At 41.1% G+C, this 21868-nt stretch overlaps 2 protein-coding genes across 2 annotated transcripts in view; one reads left to right on the forward strand and one right to left on the reverse strand.

Annotated features, from left to right (window-relative positions):
- Nucleotides 1–1033: 1033 nt before the first annotated feature.
- Nucleotides 1034–20542, reverse strand: RIPK1 (receptor interacting serine/threonine kinase 1). The gene is made up of 13 exons (XM_085220280.1): nucleotides 20403–20542; nucleotides 18817–18918; nucleotides 16793–17004; nucleotides 15290–15443; nucleotides 14676–14813; nucleotides 12174–12402; nucleotides 11184–11333; nucleotides 10011–10087; nucleotides 6957–7047; nucleotides 4935–5480; nucleotides 3438–3509; nucleotides 2676–2828; nucleotides 1034–2088 (listed from the first exon to the last, which is right to left on the reverse strand). The coding sequence occupies exons 3-13, from the start codon at nucleotides 16942–16944 to the stop codon at nucleotides 1802–1804; spliced, it is 2049 nt and encodes a 682-aa protein (XP_085076406.1). The 5' UTR covers nucleotides 16945–17004; nucleotides 18817–18918; nucleotides 20403–20542; the 3' UTR covers nucleotides 1034–1801.
- LOC116216425 (uncharacterized) overlaps nucleotides 20112–21868 on the forward strand; it is a 69344-nt gene continuing 67587 nt past the window's right edge. The window contains exon 1 of the mRNA XM_085220287.1: nucleotides 20112–20804. Within this exon, the coding sequence (XP_085076413.1) occupies nucleotides 20323–20804 (482 nt within the window). The 5' untranslated portion in view covers nucleotides 20112–20322. The remainder of the gene's footprint in view (nucleotides 20805–21868) is intronic.

A 21868-nucleotide genomic window follows, 5' to 3' on the forward strand; every position in this document is an offset into this window, starting at 1 on the left:
AATAAAGAAAAAAATTGAACATGCTCACCATTTATTCTGTGCATCAAATAAGACAAGGTTCTTATAAGAGAAAAATAGAATACTGTGTGAATAAAGACTGTAGGTGTGTGAGAGTTGAATCAAATGGGATATGGAATGGATGCACTGCAGTGAAATCAATCCTTTGAGTACATGGGTGTTTTTAGATCTGTTCTGAAATCTATTTCATGAGGTAACACAGTAGGTAGTAGTATTAACACTCTGTGGACTAATAGCAGAAAAAGAAGAATGGGTTTTAGCATATGTGAACAAAAGTTATACAAGTCCTCCAGTATCTGAGTGGATGACACAGTCTGTGTTATAATTTCTGCTGAAGTCCTCATTTTGGGGACCCACTTTCACTATAACTTATGCTAAATACTTCTAGAGCTGAGAAATATGTTGGAATTTGCTGTGACTCCAGTTTAATTTTACCTTTACTAAAATGGTGGCTGCTGAATCCTATGCTTCTATTAAATTGCTAACTTTCTGGCATCAATTAGAAGCTAATCAATGCTTACTGCTTTTTCTACAGCAAAGAAAAAATCTGTTTGGCTTGTAATAAACAAAGCAGAGATATCATTCTTCATAGGAAGTGTGTGGCATGATTATTTTAGTGCATAAAAACTTGCAGCTCAGTAATTTTTCTTTCTCGGTATGAAAGATCTATGATTGTGTCAATATGTGTAAATTAAAGAATGATGAGGAACATTCCCAGGCAGTAGGACACCAAAATCTATGCTACAGAGCTCTTCCAACGTTTCCCAGTACAACTTAAATGTGGTGAGACAATCCTTGCTTTAATATTTCAAGGTTAAATGAATTTGTTATCCTGTCAGCAAGCTACTCTTTGCCAGCTGGCCTCAGCATCCTGGAATGTTCCCAAGTGCGTTTTAATTAACTAGTATAAATGCAGCCTCGGAGTTTTAATAACTAGTAATACTCTTAGTCACGTAGTGAGCAGAATGGGTCTTCTGTCCTGTAATAATAAAGCACTTTCCCCTTCTCAAAGCTCTCATGTTTCCCAAGTCTTTATTTTGGATTGCATAGTGATTGTTTTTTCCATGTTATAAAGCAGAGCAGAGATTACTCATGTAAAATCTTCTCTACCAAGCAGCACAAAATCTAATGCAATGTTAACCTATGAAAGAAGACTATTTTACCAATTACACACTTCTTCAACCCCCAAAAAAAAAAAAAATCATTCTTGCTTTTATTCACACTTCTATTCAGCAGATTTCTAGATATATAATGAATATTATAAAAAGATATAAAAATAATAGCACATTAACTTAGAGCAATCTGGGATACCTTGTAAGTATTGGCAAGATTTAAGGGTTCATTTTGCTTTCTGTCCAAGTCTTTCAAATAGTGATCCAGTCTTTCATATTTGTACTGATCCATTAGCATTGCTGAAATGACATACTTTCTGTTCAGAACCAAAGAAGAGCTTAGTTCATCATACTTAAAGATAGACTAGGAATTTTGTGTAACTTAATTTCCTTAAATCAGTAGTATTAATGCATTTGTCTAATGTTCGGAAAATTATTGTTTTTAATTTTCCCTCCCGGAAGGAAAATATCAAATTTTAACATCTGGAAGACCTCATTATCTTGACACAAACTTTTTGAGTTGCTGGAGGTATTCACTGAAAACTGCTTGGCAGAAGAGTCCATTCCAAAGACGAAAAGTGTGCAAAAAGCTCCAGAAAGTCTGTTCAGAATTATTGGGAGGTCTTCAGGTAAAAATATCCTATGTGCCTCCCTCCCCAGTTTCAATCAATTTATTCTTCATTCATTTGCATCAAGCCAGTAAGGAGATCCAGTCTTTGGCAGCCAAAGAGGGCTCTGGCAATTTTTCCAACTGTAGCACCTTTGGAGCCTTCCCTCATTACCCACTTACGCAGCATTTGGTAAACTTTTTCTTTTAGTCCATCTCGTTCATAGTCGTGATCAATTTCATCAATTTCAGAGTTGCTGAAGCCTAGTTTACGGGCACAGTGCTTCCACTGCTTAGCTAACTTTTCTCTCACAAGATTCAGCTGTTTCTCAGTCAGGACAGCATTATTGTCTGAAGAAGAAAAAAAGTATAAGAAAATAGCATTATTTAACGTTCCTTCTGCTCCCTATGCTACGTCAGTCGTCCTTTCCAAAGTATTTGAACATCTTGAGTAGAACCTCAGTGACAGGATCAAAAGTGGAGGCAATACTGCCTAATTACCACAAAAGAAACTCCTGGGAAGAAACTACTTCCTGTAGTGGGAACACACGTGTTCACAAGTCAGTTGGTGAACCTGCTTTTTTTTTTCTGAGTCTACCTTAGTTATTACTTAGACACCTGCAAAATTCAGAAGCTCTTTCCTAAAGTCCTTGTATAGCTGACTGATGTTTATATGTGATGTCTTTTATATTCTGGGACTCCTTACTTTGTTTACTTAGGAATAAAAGGGTAGCTTAATCCAATATTGACAAGACAAATAAGGTACACAGTATTACAGAACAGTACTGGCACAAATCTCTAAATATTTCAAGTACTGTGCTACTGTGTAGAAAAGGAGTCACAGACTAAGGTGTACTGTTCTCACATTGTCCAAACCTAATGATTCCCAGAGCTAACTGCATGAGGATAATGCACCAAAGCTAGGAGGTACATCTTACCGAATATACCCATTGATTCATAGTGTGAGTAAGATGCTTCTGTAGCAGCAGGAGAAGTGCTGATGTGTTGATTCTGCTCTTCAATCTTCATGTGATTGTGGGATCCAATTTGAATTCCAGAGCTGTTAGTTATGTTGTACATGACTGAATCTTCTGTATAAGGAAATTAATACAGTTTTATAAACATCTGCATATAAATCAAAAATTGAAGTACTGCATGAAGGGTAAGGATGAAGATTTTGATAATCAAGGGAGTGATTAAATTCTTGTATTGTATTTAACATAGAAATTGTAGATTTGAGTTGGAAGGGACCCTTAATAGTCATCTAGTCAAACTCTCCTGCAAAGTACTGGCAATCATGAACATGTTTTCATGTAGTGTGACACAGCTGTGTTTTACCATAACAAAATGCCCTAGACAAAGGACAGGACAGAACTGTACGGGTTTAAGGTAGCTGAACTCTGGAGACCTGTGCTCCAAGGAAGGCTGATCAGCACGATCCTTTTGTTTTACATTAAAGATGACGATGTCCTTGATCAAGCAAATATAAATGTGTATATATGTAATTGTAGAGACAGGAATATTACATATATACATATATACAATATTACAGGTAATATTGTAAACTTCTGCTATATTTAAAGATATAAAGCAATTACATGAATTATTTCAAGATGCTGATTATGATTTTCCTCACTGATTATGATGCAATGCATATACTGTTGGCTACCAAGACAGATGAAGGCTACAGCTATATTTACCTCTGGTTATTGGAGGTGCAGGAGGATAATACGTGAAAGTTCCCCTGGTGAAAGAGGCAGAAACCTTGATACCTAAACAGAGGAGAAATGCTACAAGTATTATGGAAATTAAAAAAAAATATCTACAAGTACTGCAGTTATTTGTACACCGTACAGTGTGCACAGTGCTCTTAAATACAAAAAGACAAGAAGTTTTAATTAACAGGACTTTATCTCCTTGAATAACTCCTTGAAGAGCTGTTACCCTTATCGTGGTTTTGCTTAGGGACAAATAGCCTTCACGATCCTTGGATCCCAGTGAGGACAATAGGATTCCATGTGGGTGTATGAACAGCAGACAGCAGTGCAGGATCATAGTATAGTCACAGATATTACTGCCTCCCATCACATATTCCAATTTGAAAATTCCAAACCAAGAAAGCTGCCAAGCACACTGCTACTATTTACTGCTGAGACAGGTCGTGGTTTGTTAGTGTGTCAGCTGCAGCAAAAGCGTGGGATGCTACTGCATCTTCTGTTGGTAGCAGTAATGTTCTGCAGAGATGGAACTTCGTGTCGGGCACAGTAATGGATCTGGATGTGCTCAGATGAGCTCTAACAGCCGGTGATGGGGCAGCGAGTGACTGGGTTACAGTCTCCAAATAAAACAATGGAAGAACTGCAGTGCAGGTCTTCTGCATCTGTCTGATACCTGCCATGATATTGTATGTTGCCCCCTTACAATAACTGCTTTTATTTTTTTGGTCTCTTTATAATAGTGATACTGACAGTTCTAACTCCTCTTAGACTCACTTCAGTGCGTAAACTCATAAACAGGTACAGCTTCTGCATAAATAATTGAACAGAATAACAACTTTGTGGCATTCTGCCTGTGAGCAGCTGTGTCCTCAATTTATTATTTTTTTTTCTGAGAAGATCTAGAATAGAATGCCCCACTAAAAATCTTCTGTAACTAGTAGGAGAAGACTGTTGTGTACTATACTTCCTTTAGTTCCTGGAAGTTGTATCTTAACTGCTGCTGGTTACTGACGGCTTATTTCTACTTGTTACTGACACCCACTGTTCTCTTTGTTTTCTCCATACCTTTCTATCCCACAGTTCACTACATAAAGTAAGAGAATCTCTCTGTTAGCACTGAGCAGTGATCTCTGGAGAAACCAGCTAAGAGCTTTAGCTCCTTGGTAGCTCCCTGAACTCATGAATCTCTTAACTTGCTGCAAATCAAGCTTAAATACCTATTTTCTGAAATGCTAAACATCACGAGAGAAGTTCCATTTTTGCATGCACAACCTGTGGTGTGAATGTTACGTTCTGTGAGTCAAAAATACTCCTTAGCTTTCCAAGTGTGATTAGTAACTTGTAGTTAGTGTGATTAGCTCTTGGTTTTGTTAGCTGCTGCGGTATTTTCCATTGCCTGCTATTATTAAGGCTGCTTTGTTTTTAGAGGAAAAAACATATTTTCAGAAACACAAGAGTTAGGAGGAGGAGGAATCTCACCTGTATCCATGTCTGCATTCTTTTGTTGCTGGTTTGTGCTGCTCTGTGCCCCCAGGTTTGGGCAAGATTCCGGCACGGGAGTTTTGCTTAGGCTAAAGGCACCGGTTGAACAGGGATCATAGAGATCTTCCGTGTTTCCTGTTAGGAGACTGTTAACATTTGGCCCATAAAAATTATCGAAATTTCCCCGTATTGGTATTGCAGCTTGTTTTGGCCAAAACCAAGGGTTAGTGTGTGATCCTGTATTTTCAGCTTTGTAATAATGTTCATTACAATTAGAAACAGAAGGCAGCTTCGCAAATGAATCGTTGGAAACTTTTCGTCTCCTTTCTCTCTCTCTCATTTCAGGAGTGTATGGTGGAACTACTGATTTATCCATCCGGCTGCCAAATGCATGGTAGTCATATTCACGTTCAAGTTTTCTTTCTAGATTGTCAGAGGATGTAAACGAAGTCTCACAGCTCTCAACAGGCTGGTTCTCAGGGCAGGCAGCAAACAAGGCTTCATTAATCTGACCCTGAGAGCTGTGTAGAGAATTAGGTTGATCTGAAAGGGAAAAAAATGAAGTATTTGAAATATATTCTATTGGAAGAATATAACTAGTGGTGGCATTAGATTCTATTCATTTATTTTTAATATTATGGTAACTAATAAAAGATAAAAGTGTAACATCACTTCCAGCATAAGCTGTTTTATATAATACTTCCCTTTCTGGGAAGTATCACAGAACTATGTCTAAGAAAGTGGTGTCTGAGCTCATTGTTAATCTGCTGATATCGACACCACGTTCTTAGTCACTGAAACAACAGGTTCCCAGCAGCATGTGTAGGGTCTGATTTACTACTAAGTCTTGACTGCATTAACTGGCAGTCAAGTGTAAGAGCAGAGTATAACAAGATGGAAAGTAGAACTCACTGTAATTGGTGTTATTTAATGCAACACAAATAATTTGCCACTAAAGTAATATCTGCAAAAGATTATGCAGAAATCCTGTCTGGATATTTCAGGATTAATCCTTTCTATTTTGTCTGGTTTATTCTTCATTGTCTCAAAGAATATCTCTTTACAAGCAACACTTACCAGATAGAACAGTCTGTCATCTTTGAAACTAGTTCTCTCTATTAAAGGAAGTCCCAAATTAGACTGAATTACAATTTAGATCGTGCTGCAACGTTCCTAGACTAAACAAGAATGTAAAATTTCGCTTGTTACTACTTGTTCTTGTGTTTTCTACAGGCAGGACTACAGTTCTGAAAGCTTCACAGGTGTCTAGAAAATGTTGCATGTTGCCTAAAGCATGGGACTTGCATAGGTCACTGTAAACTTGGAATAAAGTCTATATGCTTTTAAGTAGCTTGGATAGTGTCAGTAAATTTTTTGTTGTTGTTGTTGGAAATAGGATCTCATTTCCTTTGCTGTTAAGATACTTTGGTAAAACAAGAATAAGAAGAATAACATCGTAACATACTGATGTGACAGCTCCATAAAACATGCAACTCATCCAAGGTTTAAAATAGAGAGAAAGGGGAGAAGACTCGTCTGTTAGTTCTCTTCTGGTAGACTATGGACAGCAAGATCACAAAATACTGTGCTGTGGTGTTGTTTCCTTATTGATAATTTTGTGTCCTGGTTTGTAACAAAGGCTGGAGTGGGGAAAAAGGGAAGTTTGTGGAGTTGAAGCTGATAGGACAAGCATTAAGTTTGCTGGCATGACCAAAAGGGTGGGAAGGAATATCAACTATGTAAATTGACTACTGAAAAATCTAGTATAGAAGAAACTGTTGGCATGGAAGAGGAAAGCGCAAGGCTGAAATAAAATGGGTTTGAACTGTAGATGCTGGAAAAATTTAGTGAGCTTGGGAGCAAATTTAGTTTTTTCAGTGATTAAAATTCTCTATGAAGTACTGAATAATTGAGTCTCTCCATAGCTACTTAATGGTAACATTACTCGCTTTGTACATGGGCAACCTTTAACTTTAGCAGAGTAAATGCTGCGCTAGTTAAGCGACTTGGAACACTTACCTATTTGGCCATTACTAGTATCTACCACTACAGCATCTATTTGAAGGGATTTCATCCTCTGCAGCAATTCTTCTGACTCGGGCCACATTTCCTACATGTAAGAAAAGAACATATGATCAAGTTATAGGTAAAAGCTTAACAAAAGGAAGCGCCTGTAGAATAGGAAACACATCCTCACAGTGATGTCACCTGGGTGAAGAGATTCCATGAATCTATTGGAAGAGATCCTCTTACAGAGGGCAGAGCCTTGCAGAAAATATCCACTGCTTTGCTACAGATGGGCAAAATCTTATCTTCAGTGAAAGAAGGAAGAACTGTAATGCAACTGTAGTATGAAATACCAACTTGGCCAGAGAACACCCTTTAACTAAATGAGTATAAGCTTAATCTGTACATAGTGATAGATTTCTTAATTAATGTCTCCCCTAAGGTCCTCACAAAGAAGCTGTTAACTGTGAGCTAGATAAGCATACGGTGACTTGAAAACTAGTTGAATAACTGGACCCAGAGGGCAGTGATCAATACTTAGAAGTTTAGTTGGAGGCTGGTAACTATCTGTGTACCCCATGGGCCATCACTGAGTCCAATCCTGTTCAACATCTCCATTAACGATCCAGAGGGACATCAGCTGGGGGCTGACTGGCTGGAAAGCAGCTCTGCAGAAAAGGACCTGGGAGTCCCGATGGATGCCAAATTGAATGTGAACTAGCAGTACACCCTTGCAGTGAAGGAGGATGATGGTGTCCTGGTGCATTTGGAGGACTGTAGGTCAAGGGTGGTGATCCCTCCCCTCTACTCAGGATTGGTGAGGCCACACCTGGAGTGCTGTGTTCAGTTCCAAGCCCCTGCAGTACAAGAGCCAACGGAATGGGTCCAGATAAGACTAAGGGACTGGAGCATCCTTCTTGTGAGAGAGGCTGAAAGAGCTGAGACTGTTTAGACTGGCGATGAGGAAGATCAGAGGAAATCATGTCAGCATGTATAAGCATCTGATAGCATGGTGTAAAGAGGACACTCTTTCCAGTGGTTCCCAGTGGTGGGAACAGATGGAACCACTGGAGGTTCTGAGAGTGGCAGTATAGGGTTTTTCTGCTTTTTTTCTTTTAATTTAAAAATTTTTTTTAATATATTTTTAAACTGTTTAGGTGACCAAGCAGTGGCAGAGTTTGCTCAGATGGACTCTCGGAGTGCTTGGAGATGCACAAAAGCTGCCTGAATGTGGTTCTGGGCAGCCTGCTCTAGGTGTTCTTGGCTAAGCAGGGGGTTGGACCAGATGATCTCCACACGTCCCTCCAATCTCAACCATTCTGTGATCCTGCAGCCCTTTTAGTTAGGGGGCTGTAAACTCTTGCTTCCATAATTGCTAGTGCTGAGGCAAAAAAGGCTTTGCTTGAGCCCTCTAACTCATGTTCCTAAAGAAGCTGTCCTAGCAATTCACCATCCTGACTTGCCTGGATGCTGTATTCACGCTCTGTGCCCCTCACCTGTGTGGCCTGATATGAAGGGATGCTTTTCTTCCTGAGAAAGTAATAGAAATACCCCATTTTCTAAATAGTTCTTTAGTCCCTATGATTATTTGGGACTGCTATCATTATATGGACATTTGGACTTCATATCAGAAGTTAGTTCAGTTCTCATTGATAGCTGTCACGACAAATGAATAAATTAATACTACAAAAAGATTCTGTCATCAGCCAATACTCCAGAAGTTTTCATTCTCGTATTATTTTTCAGTCCTGAGATCATTCTTTGTATCATAAGCTGTAAACCTAAACCTCAAGTCAGAAAAGGAAGAGAAACCAACTTACGCACTAGGAAAAAACAACTGATTTCAAATAAAAATGGGAACTATTCTTATTGCTGTTGTGTAGCTCCGACTCTCAAGCAGGCTGAGAATTTACAGGCATTAAAGAAAAAAGCAACCTAGCATGAATTCAGAGTTTTTTATACTTACCTTAAATCATATTCTGACACTTCTGAATCTCTAGGGAATAATATTTTATTATGTGAGTGAGACATTCTGGACACAATAGAAGCTTTTCTGAAGTACTGTGTTATCACAATCATTCCTATCAGGGTCATTCAGCTTACAGTGGGCTTGGGACGTGTCTTGTCCCACATCCTGCTCAGAACAGGATTGGCTATGGGGCTGGACCAGGTAGCTCAGGAATTTGTCCATTTGCATCCTAGAAACTCTAAGGCTGGTGACTTGTCAGCTGCCTTGGGCAGCTTGCTCCACTGCCTGTCTGTCCTTGTGTGGCTATTCTTGTTTCACCTTATGCTCACTGTCTCTCACCTTTCTTTTTTTGTGCACTGCTGTAAAAGAGCTCGGCTTCAGCTTCTCAATAAACCCTTCAATGGTAGGAACAGGCTACTACTTTTAGTTCTTTAGTCTTTCCCAAACCATCTCCTGTTCAGACTGAGTAAGTCCCAGTCTTTGCAGCAGTGCTGCTCCCCAGCCAGCACTGAGGCCACGTGCTGTTTCTCCCCTCATGCAGCATATTGCATTTGGGTTTTTTTGGAATTCTGTAAGGTTTCTGTCATCCCAATCTCCCAGCCTGCTGTGGGTACCCTTGATTGACTATGATGGTACTTATTCATCCCTATAGTTTGTCATCTGCACGCCTTATGAGATCATACTCCATCACTCCTTTGGTCATTGATCAGGGTATAAATCAGGGCATGTCCCATTATAGCAGATCCCTGCATTATTCCAATAGTTCCCGTTCTCCAGGTGAAGTAGGGCCCATTAACCACTACCCTCTAAGACCATCCAATCTGTTTTTAACCCATCTGGCTGTCTGCCCATCCAGATGGTAACATCTGAACCTGGACACAGGAATATTTTGGAGACAGCATTGAAAAACTTCCTGAAGCTGAGGTAAATGACGTACACTGTTTTCCCCTCATTCACAAATCCATCCATTTTTACACTGTAGGAAATCAGGTTGGTCAGGCATGATCAGAGTTGGGCGGAATCTGGCAGTAAGTGGGGACGTGGCACGGCACGCTTGGGAAGCTGACACTTTAATACTTAGTTAAAAAATTACTCACTTCCATCTTCTTCAGATCGTCTTCAATATTTTTTTCTAGGTTTTGATAGTAAAAAGGCATGTACTTCTCACTAACTTCTGCAAAAAAAAAAAAAAAGAGAACTAGATGAAGATGGTTTTCAGTAGAAAATCAGTAATTTATGCTGTTAACAATCTTGATGCACAAGGATTCAATCAAGATTTTATATCAAGTCAGAAACAGTAATGAGAAAACTAAACGCATGTTGGAGTCTGTATTCACACAACTTGTTCAGCCTTAGTGTAGTTAAAAACAAGATTATTTCTATGGATTTTTTTGGTCGTCTTATTGCTTGTAAGGAGAAAAGTGATCTGTGGCTGAAGTAACTTCCCTTGGCTGCCAAAATAAGTAAGATGCATTTAACTGCATTCAGGTATTGGATAAACAGCTACCTTACTTCTACAAAGGACGGAATTACTCAAAGAATCTACAAACATCACTGCAGGTTAAATACAGAAGTAGCAGATTTGTTTCTCCATGTCTGTATGCATCTTGTGAATATTGATTCTGCTGCATATGAAGCTCTAGGTGCCTCTGCATAAATCAGAACTCCCTGTGCATGTAGTTTTTCTTTTTTGGGACTGCTATTGTGACAAAGAGAAAAGGCAAAGGGAAATGAGGAATATTGGCTTACGTACGTTGTGTATTTGATGACTGCTCTTATTTCCACCCCCCCACCTTCTGTCAGACCACTCAGTCCAGACTTTTTCTAACTTCAGTTGTTTTGGATTCCGACCACAAAAAGGATGATCAGTAACAACTGCTGCATTGCTAATGGAAGGCTAATCAGCTTTTGATGCAGGTTTTGATAGGATATTATGTCAGTTGTACCCGAGATGTACTATGTTCCTTCACACCAGCTTTTCTGAAACCTTCAGAAGGAGGATCAGACAACATTGGAAAAAACAATTATAGCATGTACAAAGTGTCTTATCTCCATCCAGTCTATTCTACTCCATCTACTTTTCTTTCTCAAAGCTGTAACTGTTGGACAGGATGCTATTTGTAGTCAGTGTACAGAGAACAGGTTTTACTGGGCATCTGAGTTGGTCGCTTTATTTTCTAATTGAGAATTAATAAGAAGGAATTCACGTTTGCTGCACTGCAGACTATTGATGGACACAGAACAAAAATAATCCCACTGTAATGCCTTACCTGTGAAGGTCGGCCGATCCTCTGCCTTCTGCTCCCAGCATTGTTTCATTAAGTCAATAATTTCCTGTGGACATTTCTCAATGATTTCTTCTATGTCCGGTCTGTTTCCACGAATGATTCCAAAATAAATATGGGCTTCATTTATACAATCTGAAAAATTAAAATTTCACATCAAATTTTGATCCCAGGTTTTTCTCTCCCCCAAAGTCACATCTTTGTAGGAAAAAAGGAACACTTGAAGCAACATCCTGTATGTTTGTGGATATATAAATGAAGATTTCAAAGAAAGAAGTCTGAGTTATAGATACAAACTCGAGAGATTTGTGAAGCTGAATCCGGTTCCCTAACTTCTGTATATTAGAGACTTAAGATTAATGAATGTTTTTATGAATGTGTGCCATGTAAGGGTGACATATCTAGATTTGCAGAACCTGAATCTCAGTTATGCTCTGTGCTAGGTCAGAACACAAAGACAGTCACATAGGCAGTGTTTAGACAGTTAGCAGAACAAAACAAACATTCAAAATTATAAACGTTGCTCTGGAATTCCATGGTCTGCTCCTACTTTCCTACATGTATGCATGTTAAGAAATTAGCATTGTACAGCTGAGGAACAGTAACTGGCTGCATGAACATTCCTGTTAAAAGAGAAATGCTGGTACGTTTAGCCCATGTTAGGAAACAGCATACATGAGAGATTCCATGCTGGCCTGCCCAAGGCTTGTCTAATTTCTGCCACTGAGTGCAGGTTTACACGTGTTCTGTATGTTCAAACTTGGCCTTATGCCTGTATTTCAAGTGCAACTGGGATGTTCCTGGCCACATTTCAAAGGAATGATGCAATCAATGCCTGTAAGTGGCCATGAGATGTAAAACAGGGGCTATACTTGGGCACAGGCAGCATAACCCACTATTCTTAACTTTGTAACTTGAAATGCTTAGTGTTTATAACTTAATCTTGTAATCTAATCTTTTTTCCAAATAACTTACTCTCATATGGCTCTTTGTTAGCAAAAATTGCCCAGATTACAATGCCAAAGCTGTAAATATCTGATTTCTCCACAGGTTTTACATTAACATCGTTTAAGTGCTCTGGGGCCATATAGAAAAGGGTCCCGGCGTTGTTCTGGGAAGCGCTCTTGATTTTCTTCTGTCGGCTGGTCTCTTCCGTGGTCAGCCGGCTCCAGTTCTTAAAGGAAGCAACACCAAGATCTGCAATCTATTAAAAAAAAAAACAACAGAAATATGTCAGAGCTGGTGCTGTGGTGAAAAGGAGATAAGGAAGTAATTCATGCAGTTCTCGATGTTATAACAGTAGCTGCAAAAATGTAACTGAAGGAAAGGGGGAAAAATGTTTGCTTTTCATTTTTTTCCCCCCTGAATAAAATATTACTGCCAACTGGAAACCTAACTACTAGTTTAAGATCACGTGGAGCAATGGTACAATGCAAGAGAAAAACATTCAGTTTTGCTCATAGTGATAATCTGGTTTGAGATATGCTTTGCTGTACTCACAGCATATCAGAAGATCCACAAAAGCAGCAGCTTTTGGAATAATCTATGAGAAGCATATACATCACCACCTTCCCCTTTCCATTTAGAATCCATCTAACTCAACCCTCCCCTTAGACCTTTCTACAAAAAAGGAAGTAGATCTAAAGTGATACAGTGTGTGTACTGTAAGAGACATGGAAAAAGGACAGCATGAAAAAAGTTAAAGCCAGAGTATGTGGGTACTGTGCACTGGACAATGTGACATTACTGAAAGCCTAGGGTGCTGTTTTACAACAGCTAGACTGTTCACCTCAGCTGATGGTGAACAAAGTAATTTTACCCTCCTTTTCTCACAGACTCCTCTTATGTGCTCTCGTGGCTTATTCTGGTCCTGCACTGGCAAGGCACTCAACCAGCTTGCTGAACTAAGTGCTCCCTTACAGAAGGGTGGCCAGAAAGGCAAAATGTAATCTGATTGGTTTGGCTTCCTAAATTATAGTGGGGACAGGGTGGCCAAGGTCCAGGAATTCAACAGGAGAGGAAAAATGAAAGTGGGACTACCTCACTTGGCCACAGGAAGCTGTGAAACTCAGCTAGTTGTGTAACTCAATCACTTCAGATACAACTGGAGTGACACACTGCTGCACTTCTAACTCTTCTCCTGCTGTCTCTAACTAGCTTACTGTTCCTCTTTAGTTTCTAAAGCTTTCAGCTAAATTTAGAGGAGATATATTCAAGGAGGAAGAAATTCTAAGTTAAAACCTACTGAGGACTTAAGTCCAAGTTCATGTCTAAAAGTGAGAGGAGGTCTAATGTGGCAGAGGAAAATGTGATAAAAAATCCTCCTACTTTATTTTATTTTAACAGCTATTATTTATGATGGGCTTTTTCCCATTATAAACATTGGCAATGTTAAACACATCTGAGCAGACAGATCATTCAACAGCTGCCTTACACGAGACTTTTGGTCAAACTGCTAAGTCTGATCTGATTCTGAATTTGATCCTGAGCTCCAGTTTGGTTTGCCATACAGTGTGATAACAATCTGATTTGTGCCTGTCTGTATAAGCAGTCGGAAACCCCCCAAATCATCCAGTTTACCTTTAAAGTGGATAATGAGGTGGTGGGTTTGTTGTTGGTTTTTTGTTTTGGTTAAAAAAAAAAAATACAAGCTTATCTCTCTTTTCTGCAAGCTGCTCATACTGCACTATGAGATACTTGCTACTATCTTAATCTTGTCAAATTATTTCTCATTAATTTATGTGTGAGAAGTATCAAGTGCCAGGGTTTTCTTCACAACATTCTATTCACTAGTTTCCTGTTGTAATGAGTTAATTATCTCAGTGACTCACCTTGACCATGACAACTGATGAGGACTGCTGCAAATTCTACTCAGGTTTATTGAGCAGCGGGCTCTATCTGCATACGTCTCGATCCAAAAGCCCTCTGAAGTTACTAGAAGGACTTTGGAACTTTCGGATTTTATAAATCATTCTTTGAAGTAGTCTCCTGCTGCTTTTTTTTTTTTTTGGAGCTGCTGGCTGTCATTTAAAAATGATGACTAAGGGGAAAAAAAGAGGGAGACAAAAGAGGAGAAGATAATTAAAGGAGAAGAAGAAAAAGGAGTTAGAGGCAGGATGAGAAATTCCAGCAATAAAGGACAAAAGACATGATCCTTAAGATACTTTTTGATTCAAATTATGGGTGCTAAAGTTTGTTTTTTCTTTCTTGCTGTTTCATTATTCACTACTTCTCACTACTATTGCTCAGTTTTTAATAGCTGTAGTGATTTTTTTTCACAGATGGGGGCAGATTATGCAAATCTGCAAATATGCAAAGGTGCAGAGCTTGTGTAGGTCACTGCTAACATTGTCCTAGCGATAGCTCAGTGAAATACAGAAGAGTTCATCTACCAGTCAGGAATACCATCCGAATGCAGACACACTGTGGTCTATGCTGCAAATTATCAGCATTCTCCATTTTCACTTTAACACGCACCTTAATGTGGAAGTCTTTATCCACAAGGATGTTTTCTGGTTTTAGGTCTTTGTGTACTAAGCCTTGCTCGTGTAGATAAAGCATTCCTTCTATGATCTCCAGGATAAAACGCCCTTTCACTGATAGAGGTACTGGGAGCTGAAATGAAGGAAAACTTTATGTTAAAGAATGCTATTACAACCATCAATAAGAAACAGTATTTAATCAAGTTTGTTTCTTAGTCTTATGAATGCCTCTGCTCAAGACAGGGTATGAAATGAACTAGAGGTCCTTCCTGAATCTAAATTATTCCAATACGGTAGTTTTAGAGTCACTCCATATTTACAAAAGCACTCTTTTTGAGAAAATTCTTCAGATATTTTTACAAACATACTCCGTTAACTCTGAACCTACAACTGTGTTCTGTTCCTCTGCAATGCACAGGGAAGCCAAAGCTGTATTCTGCTTTTACGACCTGCCATCTTTAGAGCAGGCAGGGTGCTGCTGGCCCTTTAATACAGAAAGGAGAATCAGAAACTAAAAGGATTGCATCCTCTGCAGATGGCAGTAACATCCTGTCCCTCTCAATCATCAGCCCAAAGGAGCAGCAAGGGATGAAACAATTCACTGCTCACTTTTTGGAGCACTTTCATCATGTTGCCCCGGTGCACGTACTCCATCACAAGTGAGTAGTTTCCATCTTCCAAAATTACACCTAGTAGTTTTACCACCCGGTCATGCTGCAGATTGCGCATAATCCTGCCTTCTTCAAGGAGGGATGCATTACATCTGCAAAAAAAGCAATTACTCTGAATGTGGGCTAGGAAAAAACACAGGAATGAAAACACTGTTGATTGATCATGAAAATGATAGCCAAATGTCAACCTCCCCAGAGCTGCTGTAAGATGAACCATTTCTTCTGTTTGTTTTGAACTGGTACAATGGATTTACTATGGAGGAGTCTACCCACATACTGGATGCTGATAACATTTACTATGGATTATGGGTTTAGAGTGAACTCAAAGTCTGGTCATCTGGGCCATAGTACAACTCACCAGTAGTCACAGGTGTGCAGACAGGAGCTCACGATTACAGAAGGAAGGTATCCATGCATTTAAATATAAGAAGGGATGGTATTTTACTATTACTCCTGGTAAGTCACAGGCAAATGGAAGCAAGAACAGCTTGAGACTGTATTGCTTGCTAATGCTTTCCTAGCCTGTGACTAAAAGGGAAACTGCTTTCTCCCTCTGTCTTCCTCTCCAGTAGTAGAAAAGGTGGTTGTTTTGTTTGCTTTAAGCTCATTTAGAAGGTTGCTTAAGACTTTTGATTCGAGACTTTTAAGGAATAAAAAACTTAAAGAGCCTGGACAATGAGACTGAAAAGAAACAAAACCAGAAACAAAGCTGGCAAGCTTGTCTATTTTAACTGTTTGTCCCAGCCATCAGAGCAATCTGCAAACTACCAGAATCTCTTAATTCACTTTACACTGGCAAAATAAAGACTCGAATTATTTATCCTAACTCAAATTAGAAGAACATGGGTTTTTGTCTCTCTCTAGTAGATGAGTCAAGGGAGTCACCTACAATGATGATGGTTACTTTGGTAACTATGATGGTTAGGACTATGAGGAAGTAGAGCTAGAATGTGACCTGAAATCAACAACTAGTTCAGTCCCTGAATTAAATCAGTGGGTTTAGCTCACAGTTTTCAGGAGAGCTACATTCTTGGTGTCATAACTGTAGGGCTGGAGTACTGCTGACAGACAGTGTCTGTTTAGTTCCTAGTGGACATCTATATTGAAGACTGATCAGCAAGCTTGAAAATAACACGTCCACTGAGTTCCTGCATCTGCTTAGGTGTGCAACACTTAACAGTTCACAGCAGCACACACCTTGCAAAAAAACCAAACCAGAACAACAAACCTGGGAACTTCATTGTAATAAGTTAAAACTGCAGAAAAGGTGGCTAATGAGGGAAAAGTGAAAATTTGAAGGAAAGCTGCTAGTGCTCTATTAGGAGTGTTTTCCCCCAGTATCTCCGGAATCCAAAGATCTTAAATTGTAAACTTCTATTTAGATTTATCTCCATTGAGTTTAGAGGACTCATTAGACTGAAAGAATACATCTTCAACTTACTCGGTGCGCTGGGGTCCTGTATACACTGTTTTTAATACTACATGTCCATATGTCTTGTGAAGGCATAATGAAATTTTTCCATATCCTCCAGCATCTAATTGTTGTTTGTCAATCAAATCCTCTGTGCTCATGTGGATGTCATCCAGTGACATGTTTGCAGGCTTTGTGGCTTAGCAGTAAAAAGGAAATGAAGTACCCTAGTGCTTCTGGATCTATAGGAAAGAGGAAAAGAAAGTGTCATTATTCAGCATTTAACTGTTCCACTAAGTAAGCCTCTATGTAAGGAGAGGGACACTGGCATATATACTCTTGTAACTCCTCTGAACTAGCTGCATTTCAGAGGGCCTCAGTGTGAAACTGAAGCTACTGTTGTTCTCTTATAAGATGAGACCTTAAGATCACAAATGATGTATTCTATCAATCCATTGCAGTTATATTAAACTGATGTTAAACTGTTTCCTCACCTGATTGCTGCAAATCACCGTTAATAATAATAACGTGTTCTTATCCATATAATATGTAGTGAATTGGTACTGTCTTTGTACCTCATGCTTCGCTTGCAAAAACTAAGAACCTGAAAAACCAAGGGCCACAGTTCCAAGGGCAGGTTGTGCATAGCAATTCTGAGAGGCAATTTATTTTCTATATTGCTTGAATGTCAGTCTATCATAATAGTAGTACATATATAAGTATCTGCCTAGATACTTATATAACTCTAAGCTACATCTTAAGCATCTTTGCAAATTCAGCTTTCAAGAGTTTGCTTGAAGTTTAAAACAAAGGGAAGTTTTCTCTGGATGATGAAAGAGAGAACCCAGCTTCTGTAGAAAACTCCTTTTCACAGCTGCCTTAATTTAAAGAGATAAACACTGGCAAGGACTGTGGTGGGGATATAAGGCAACACTCTCTTGTCCCCATCCCTTGGAAAAAAAAATAAAAGATGGAGAAATTATGAAGGCTTGCAGTAACTCCTGAATAAAACAACAACAACAACAAAGACTGAGAACTTGGGAGAGCCTTGAAATGGGTAGGCGGGTCACCCCAGTGAATACCCAAACCATTTTAAGCTTTGATAAAGCTGCAGTACTCTTGCCTGACGTGTCTCTCGGGAGGTAATCATGTTATGTCATGTAAAGGAAAAGTTTTCTAATAAAAGGCAAAGTCCAAGAGATCAGAAGGGTTGTGCAGTTGTAGTTTCTTCCGGGTGGCTGTGACAGCTGTAACAGAGGCACTGTCAGCAGCAATAGATTAGTTCATTCAGGAGCTGAAGGAAGAGAGATGTTAATGTGCAGATCTGGAAACCGGCTGATCATTTCAATACTGACAAGCCAAAATACGGAAGATTAAAGAATAACAACTTTCTGTATTCTGTAGAATACAGAAAGCAACAGTTCCTTCCCTGTATATGTATATGCTATGACCTGTTGTCATACAGACAACAGGAAATCCTTCTTACAGTTGAAGCAGTTTGCTCTTCTAAGAGTTTTTTTCTTGGCTTTCCTAGAGTTGAAAGAATGCTGATTGTGTTTTGTTGGAGCGCCAGCCTGCCTAGTAAGCACAGGACTGATGATACGGCACCTTGTGCTGCTGGGAATCCCCGCTGCTGCTCTTGTCTCCTTGGAAGTTCCCAGCGATGGCCTTATGGCTTCCCTGGTGGTGTTGGTGTTGGTGAGATGCTGCTGATGGGTATAGGTGTCATGAGTACCAAGGCCTGAATTCACTCATGAGACTTTAACATCAGGCTGGATGTGGCTCTGGGCAGCCTGGTCTGGTGGTTGGCAACCCTACACATAGCGGGGCGGTTGAAACTCGATGATCACTGTGGTCCTTTTCAATCCAGGCCATTCTGTGATTCTGTGATCCATAGTAAGTTATGCTAACGGTAATATCACACCTAAGTAGTAAGTGCTCATGCGAGAATTGCACGTACTGCTCTTCTGAACACAAATTACATACATAGATGCGTATTATTTAATGACTACTTATTTCAGTATGCTACCTAATGAGGTACTGACTGTTGTTACCTGGGAGTATCAGATAATGCAGAAATCAAGGAGGAAGGCTCAGGTCCATTCAAAGTTTACTTCTTTTTGAGATACATGGTGATGCAGACGTGTCCTTAGCACCTGTGATACATCAATACACACATTAAATGTCTGTGATTGAGAGAAAAGAAGTTTTGTGGTTCAGCTCAGCCTAGCCTTACAGAGGCCAACTCTACTTCTTGCAGGCAGTTTGCATCCTATAAAGTCACTCTCACCAGTACAGCTGGTCGATTACAAAACACATTATTTCCAACATACTACTCTGAGCATCTGTATTAGAGATGATTGATATTTAACAACTGTGAATATGTACTACAAAATCTTTGAACAATAGGTGCTAAAAGAGAGGGATTTCTTTTTGTCACCAGCATGCTTGGCTTTTCTTTGGAGAGCAGCAGAAGTATAACATGTGGTTCTGCGGCAGTTTTCTTTTTAACCCCTGGTTATGTTCTCCCCCCTGACCCCTGAGGGCAGCACCAACTCCCTAACTGCTCACCAGCCATGTGGGTGTAACCGGCATTTGAAAGCAGCTCGCTCCATTCCACTGGTTTGATACTGATCTGACGCAGGCCTTGTGTGGCGTTCATGGTTAAGGAGCACCGCTGGCTGTATTAACGTGGTAACATGAAGAAGGTCAGCCCATAACTACAGGCCTTTAGGTCTAACGCTACTTGGAGCAGGTAACTTCTTGGGAGGCATTGCCAGATACAATCAAAGCAAGGGGCCGAGTTTGTAGCTATCTAAAGCTCTTGGCCGCTTAGCAGTGAAGAATGGAGAATAACAAACTGGAACTGGTATCACTGATATGGGCAAGTGGGGGAGAAATGTGGAAGGGCTGCAGCAGCGGAGGACAAAATTATACATGTGCAGATGTTTCAAATCCTGTCAGTGCCTCACAACTCTATCACTGTAGCTCTCATAACCCACTCAACTTAAACCTTTCTATTCTGCTATTTTTTTTCTTTTTCTCTGTGGTGTTTTTTCACCGAGGAGCATTTACTTCTTTACTTTTGGAAACAGCATGTTGCATGGGCAGTCTATAGAGGGGAGTCCACAGGAATGCACGGAGAAGCCAAACTAAAGGAAGCAGACAGTAAGGATACACAGAGAGCTCTGGTAAAAGAGCAGAGGGACACGGAGAAGGGGAGAGCAGAGAGGGTCTGCGGGACGCTTTGCAGCAGTACGGCCGTATCACCGGCCTTTATACGCGCTCACAAAGACACGCATCCCTCCGCCAGGGACACAGCCTAGTGTCAAGACCCGGTCTAGGCCTACTTCTCGTTGGCCGGCAGCGCGTCCTCCTGGGGCTCCTCCCGGCGGCTTCCTGCCTGCCGGCCCCGCTCGTGCCGCATCCCCGCTCTCTCACTGTTCCCGCGTGCCGCACACCGCGCCTCGCCTCGCCTCGCCTCTCCTCTCCCGGAGCCGTCAGCCCGGCGGGCACCGAGGCCGGCCCGGGAGCCGCGAGCCGGGCGGCGTCCCCGCAAGATGGGGGCGGCGCGGGACTTTCGTTTTCGGCGGGGCAGCCGGCTGCCCGGCCCGCTCTGCCCCGCTCCGTCGAGCCTTACCTTGGCTGCGGGCTCCGTCCTGCCGCCTCGCCGGCCCCTGCCGAGCCCCGCGGCCCGGCGGCGCAGGTCTCGCCGCGCCCCGGCGCTGCGCCTGCTCGTAAGTGGAGGAGGCCGCTCGGGCTGCGGCTGTTTCCTCCGTCGGCTCTTGCGTAGCGTAACCGGGGCTGCGCGAAAGTCACACACCCTGCGACGGGAAGCGGCGGCGCTGCGCTCCGGGCGCGGGCCTGGAGAGGCAGGGATGCGGCTGATAACGCAGACGTTGGAGAAACGCGTTTCTTTGCTGCGGCGTCGGTGCTTAAAAGGCAGCGTAGTGTGGAGGAAGCGTGGCTCATCTGCAGAAATATACATAACCAAGAAGGACCGGCAGAAAGCATCTGGTCCATTCAGCTCTGTAAAGGTCAGGTGTGTCCTCCCCGCTTCTGTCAAACTTGCTTGTCATACTAACAGCAAGGAAGACTGCACAACTTCTTAATGCATTCTATTGTTTTCATCAGGAAAGCTGTTCTAAAATAGGACAGGCTAATGTAGCATCTTTACATAAGACCAATCCCTAAATCACAGTTTGTTCAGTGAAATAATGATAACTGCCTTTCCCATTCTAGGGAATTCTTGCACTCTTCACAGTGCTGAGTGGGTGCCACGGAGTTCAGGGCTCGGCACTAACAGAACAGCAGCAGCAGGTCCACCTGGGAGGTAACAGCAGCCCACAGCTTATGTTTAAAGGAGGGGGTCTTTCTACAGCTTGAGGTCAAGCTCTAGGAATGTGATGAAGCATCCCGATAAGGGATCCAGTAGCCTATTTCTGTTTCCTGCTGGAAGCTGAGGGCCAAGACTATTGTAAATCAAGAAGAAACACAATGGCCAGGGTGGAATTGTTTAATTCTGTGCTAAATCCCACAGTGAGTTTCCTTGATAAGATACTTTGCTGTGTAGGACTTCTAAGGCTGTTTATATCAGTCCTATGCCTCTCTTGCAAACAAAATAATGATACTCTCTTCAGTATTGTAAAACTTTTGAGGTTTTACAATGGTGTGTAATGTTGGCATATCCTGGAACTCTGGCCCTCTGCAAATCAACCTTTATTCCCTTCTGTGGTGGTCACCAAGGAATCTGATTTTTTTAAATCACCGGTGCATCCTTACTTGCCCTTTCAGAGAAAGAGGCAGTCTGACTTGTGCCTTCTGTTTCTTCTTAAATATCTTTATGGACGATCTGACACCAAGCTGGGAGGGAGTGTTGATCTGCCTGAGGGTAGGAAGGCCCTACAGAAGGATCTGGATAGGCTGGATTGATGGGCTGAGTCCAGTTGTTCAGCAGGACCAAGTGCTGTGTCTTGCACTTTGATCACAACAACCCCATACATCGTTACAGGCTTGGTGCAGAGTGACTGGAAAGCTGCCCATCAGAAACAGACCTGAAGGAGTTCAAGAAATGTGCAGATGTGATACTGAGAGACGTGGTCAGTG

The sequence above is a fragment of the Meleagris gallopavo genome, chromosome 3 (genome assembly GCF_905368555.1).
Source record: "Meleagris gallopavo chromosome 3, MGAL_WU_HG_1.1, whole genome shotgun sequence".
NCBI classification, from domain to species: Eukaryota; Metazoa; Chordata; class Aves; order Galliformes; family Phasianidae; genus Meleagris; species Meleagris gallopavo.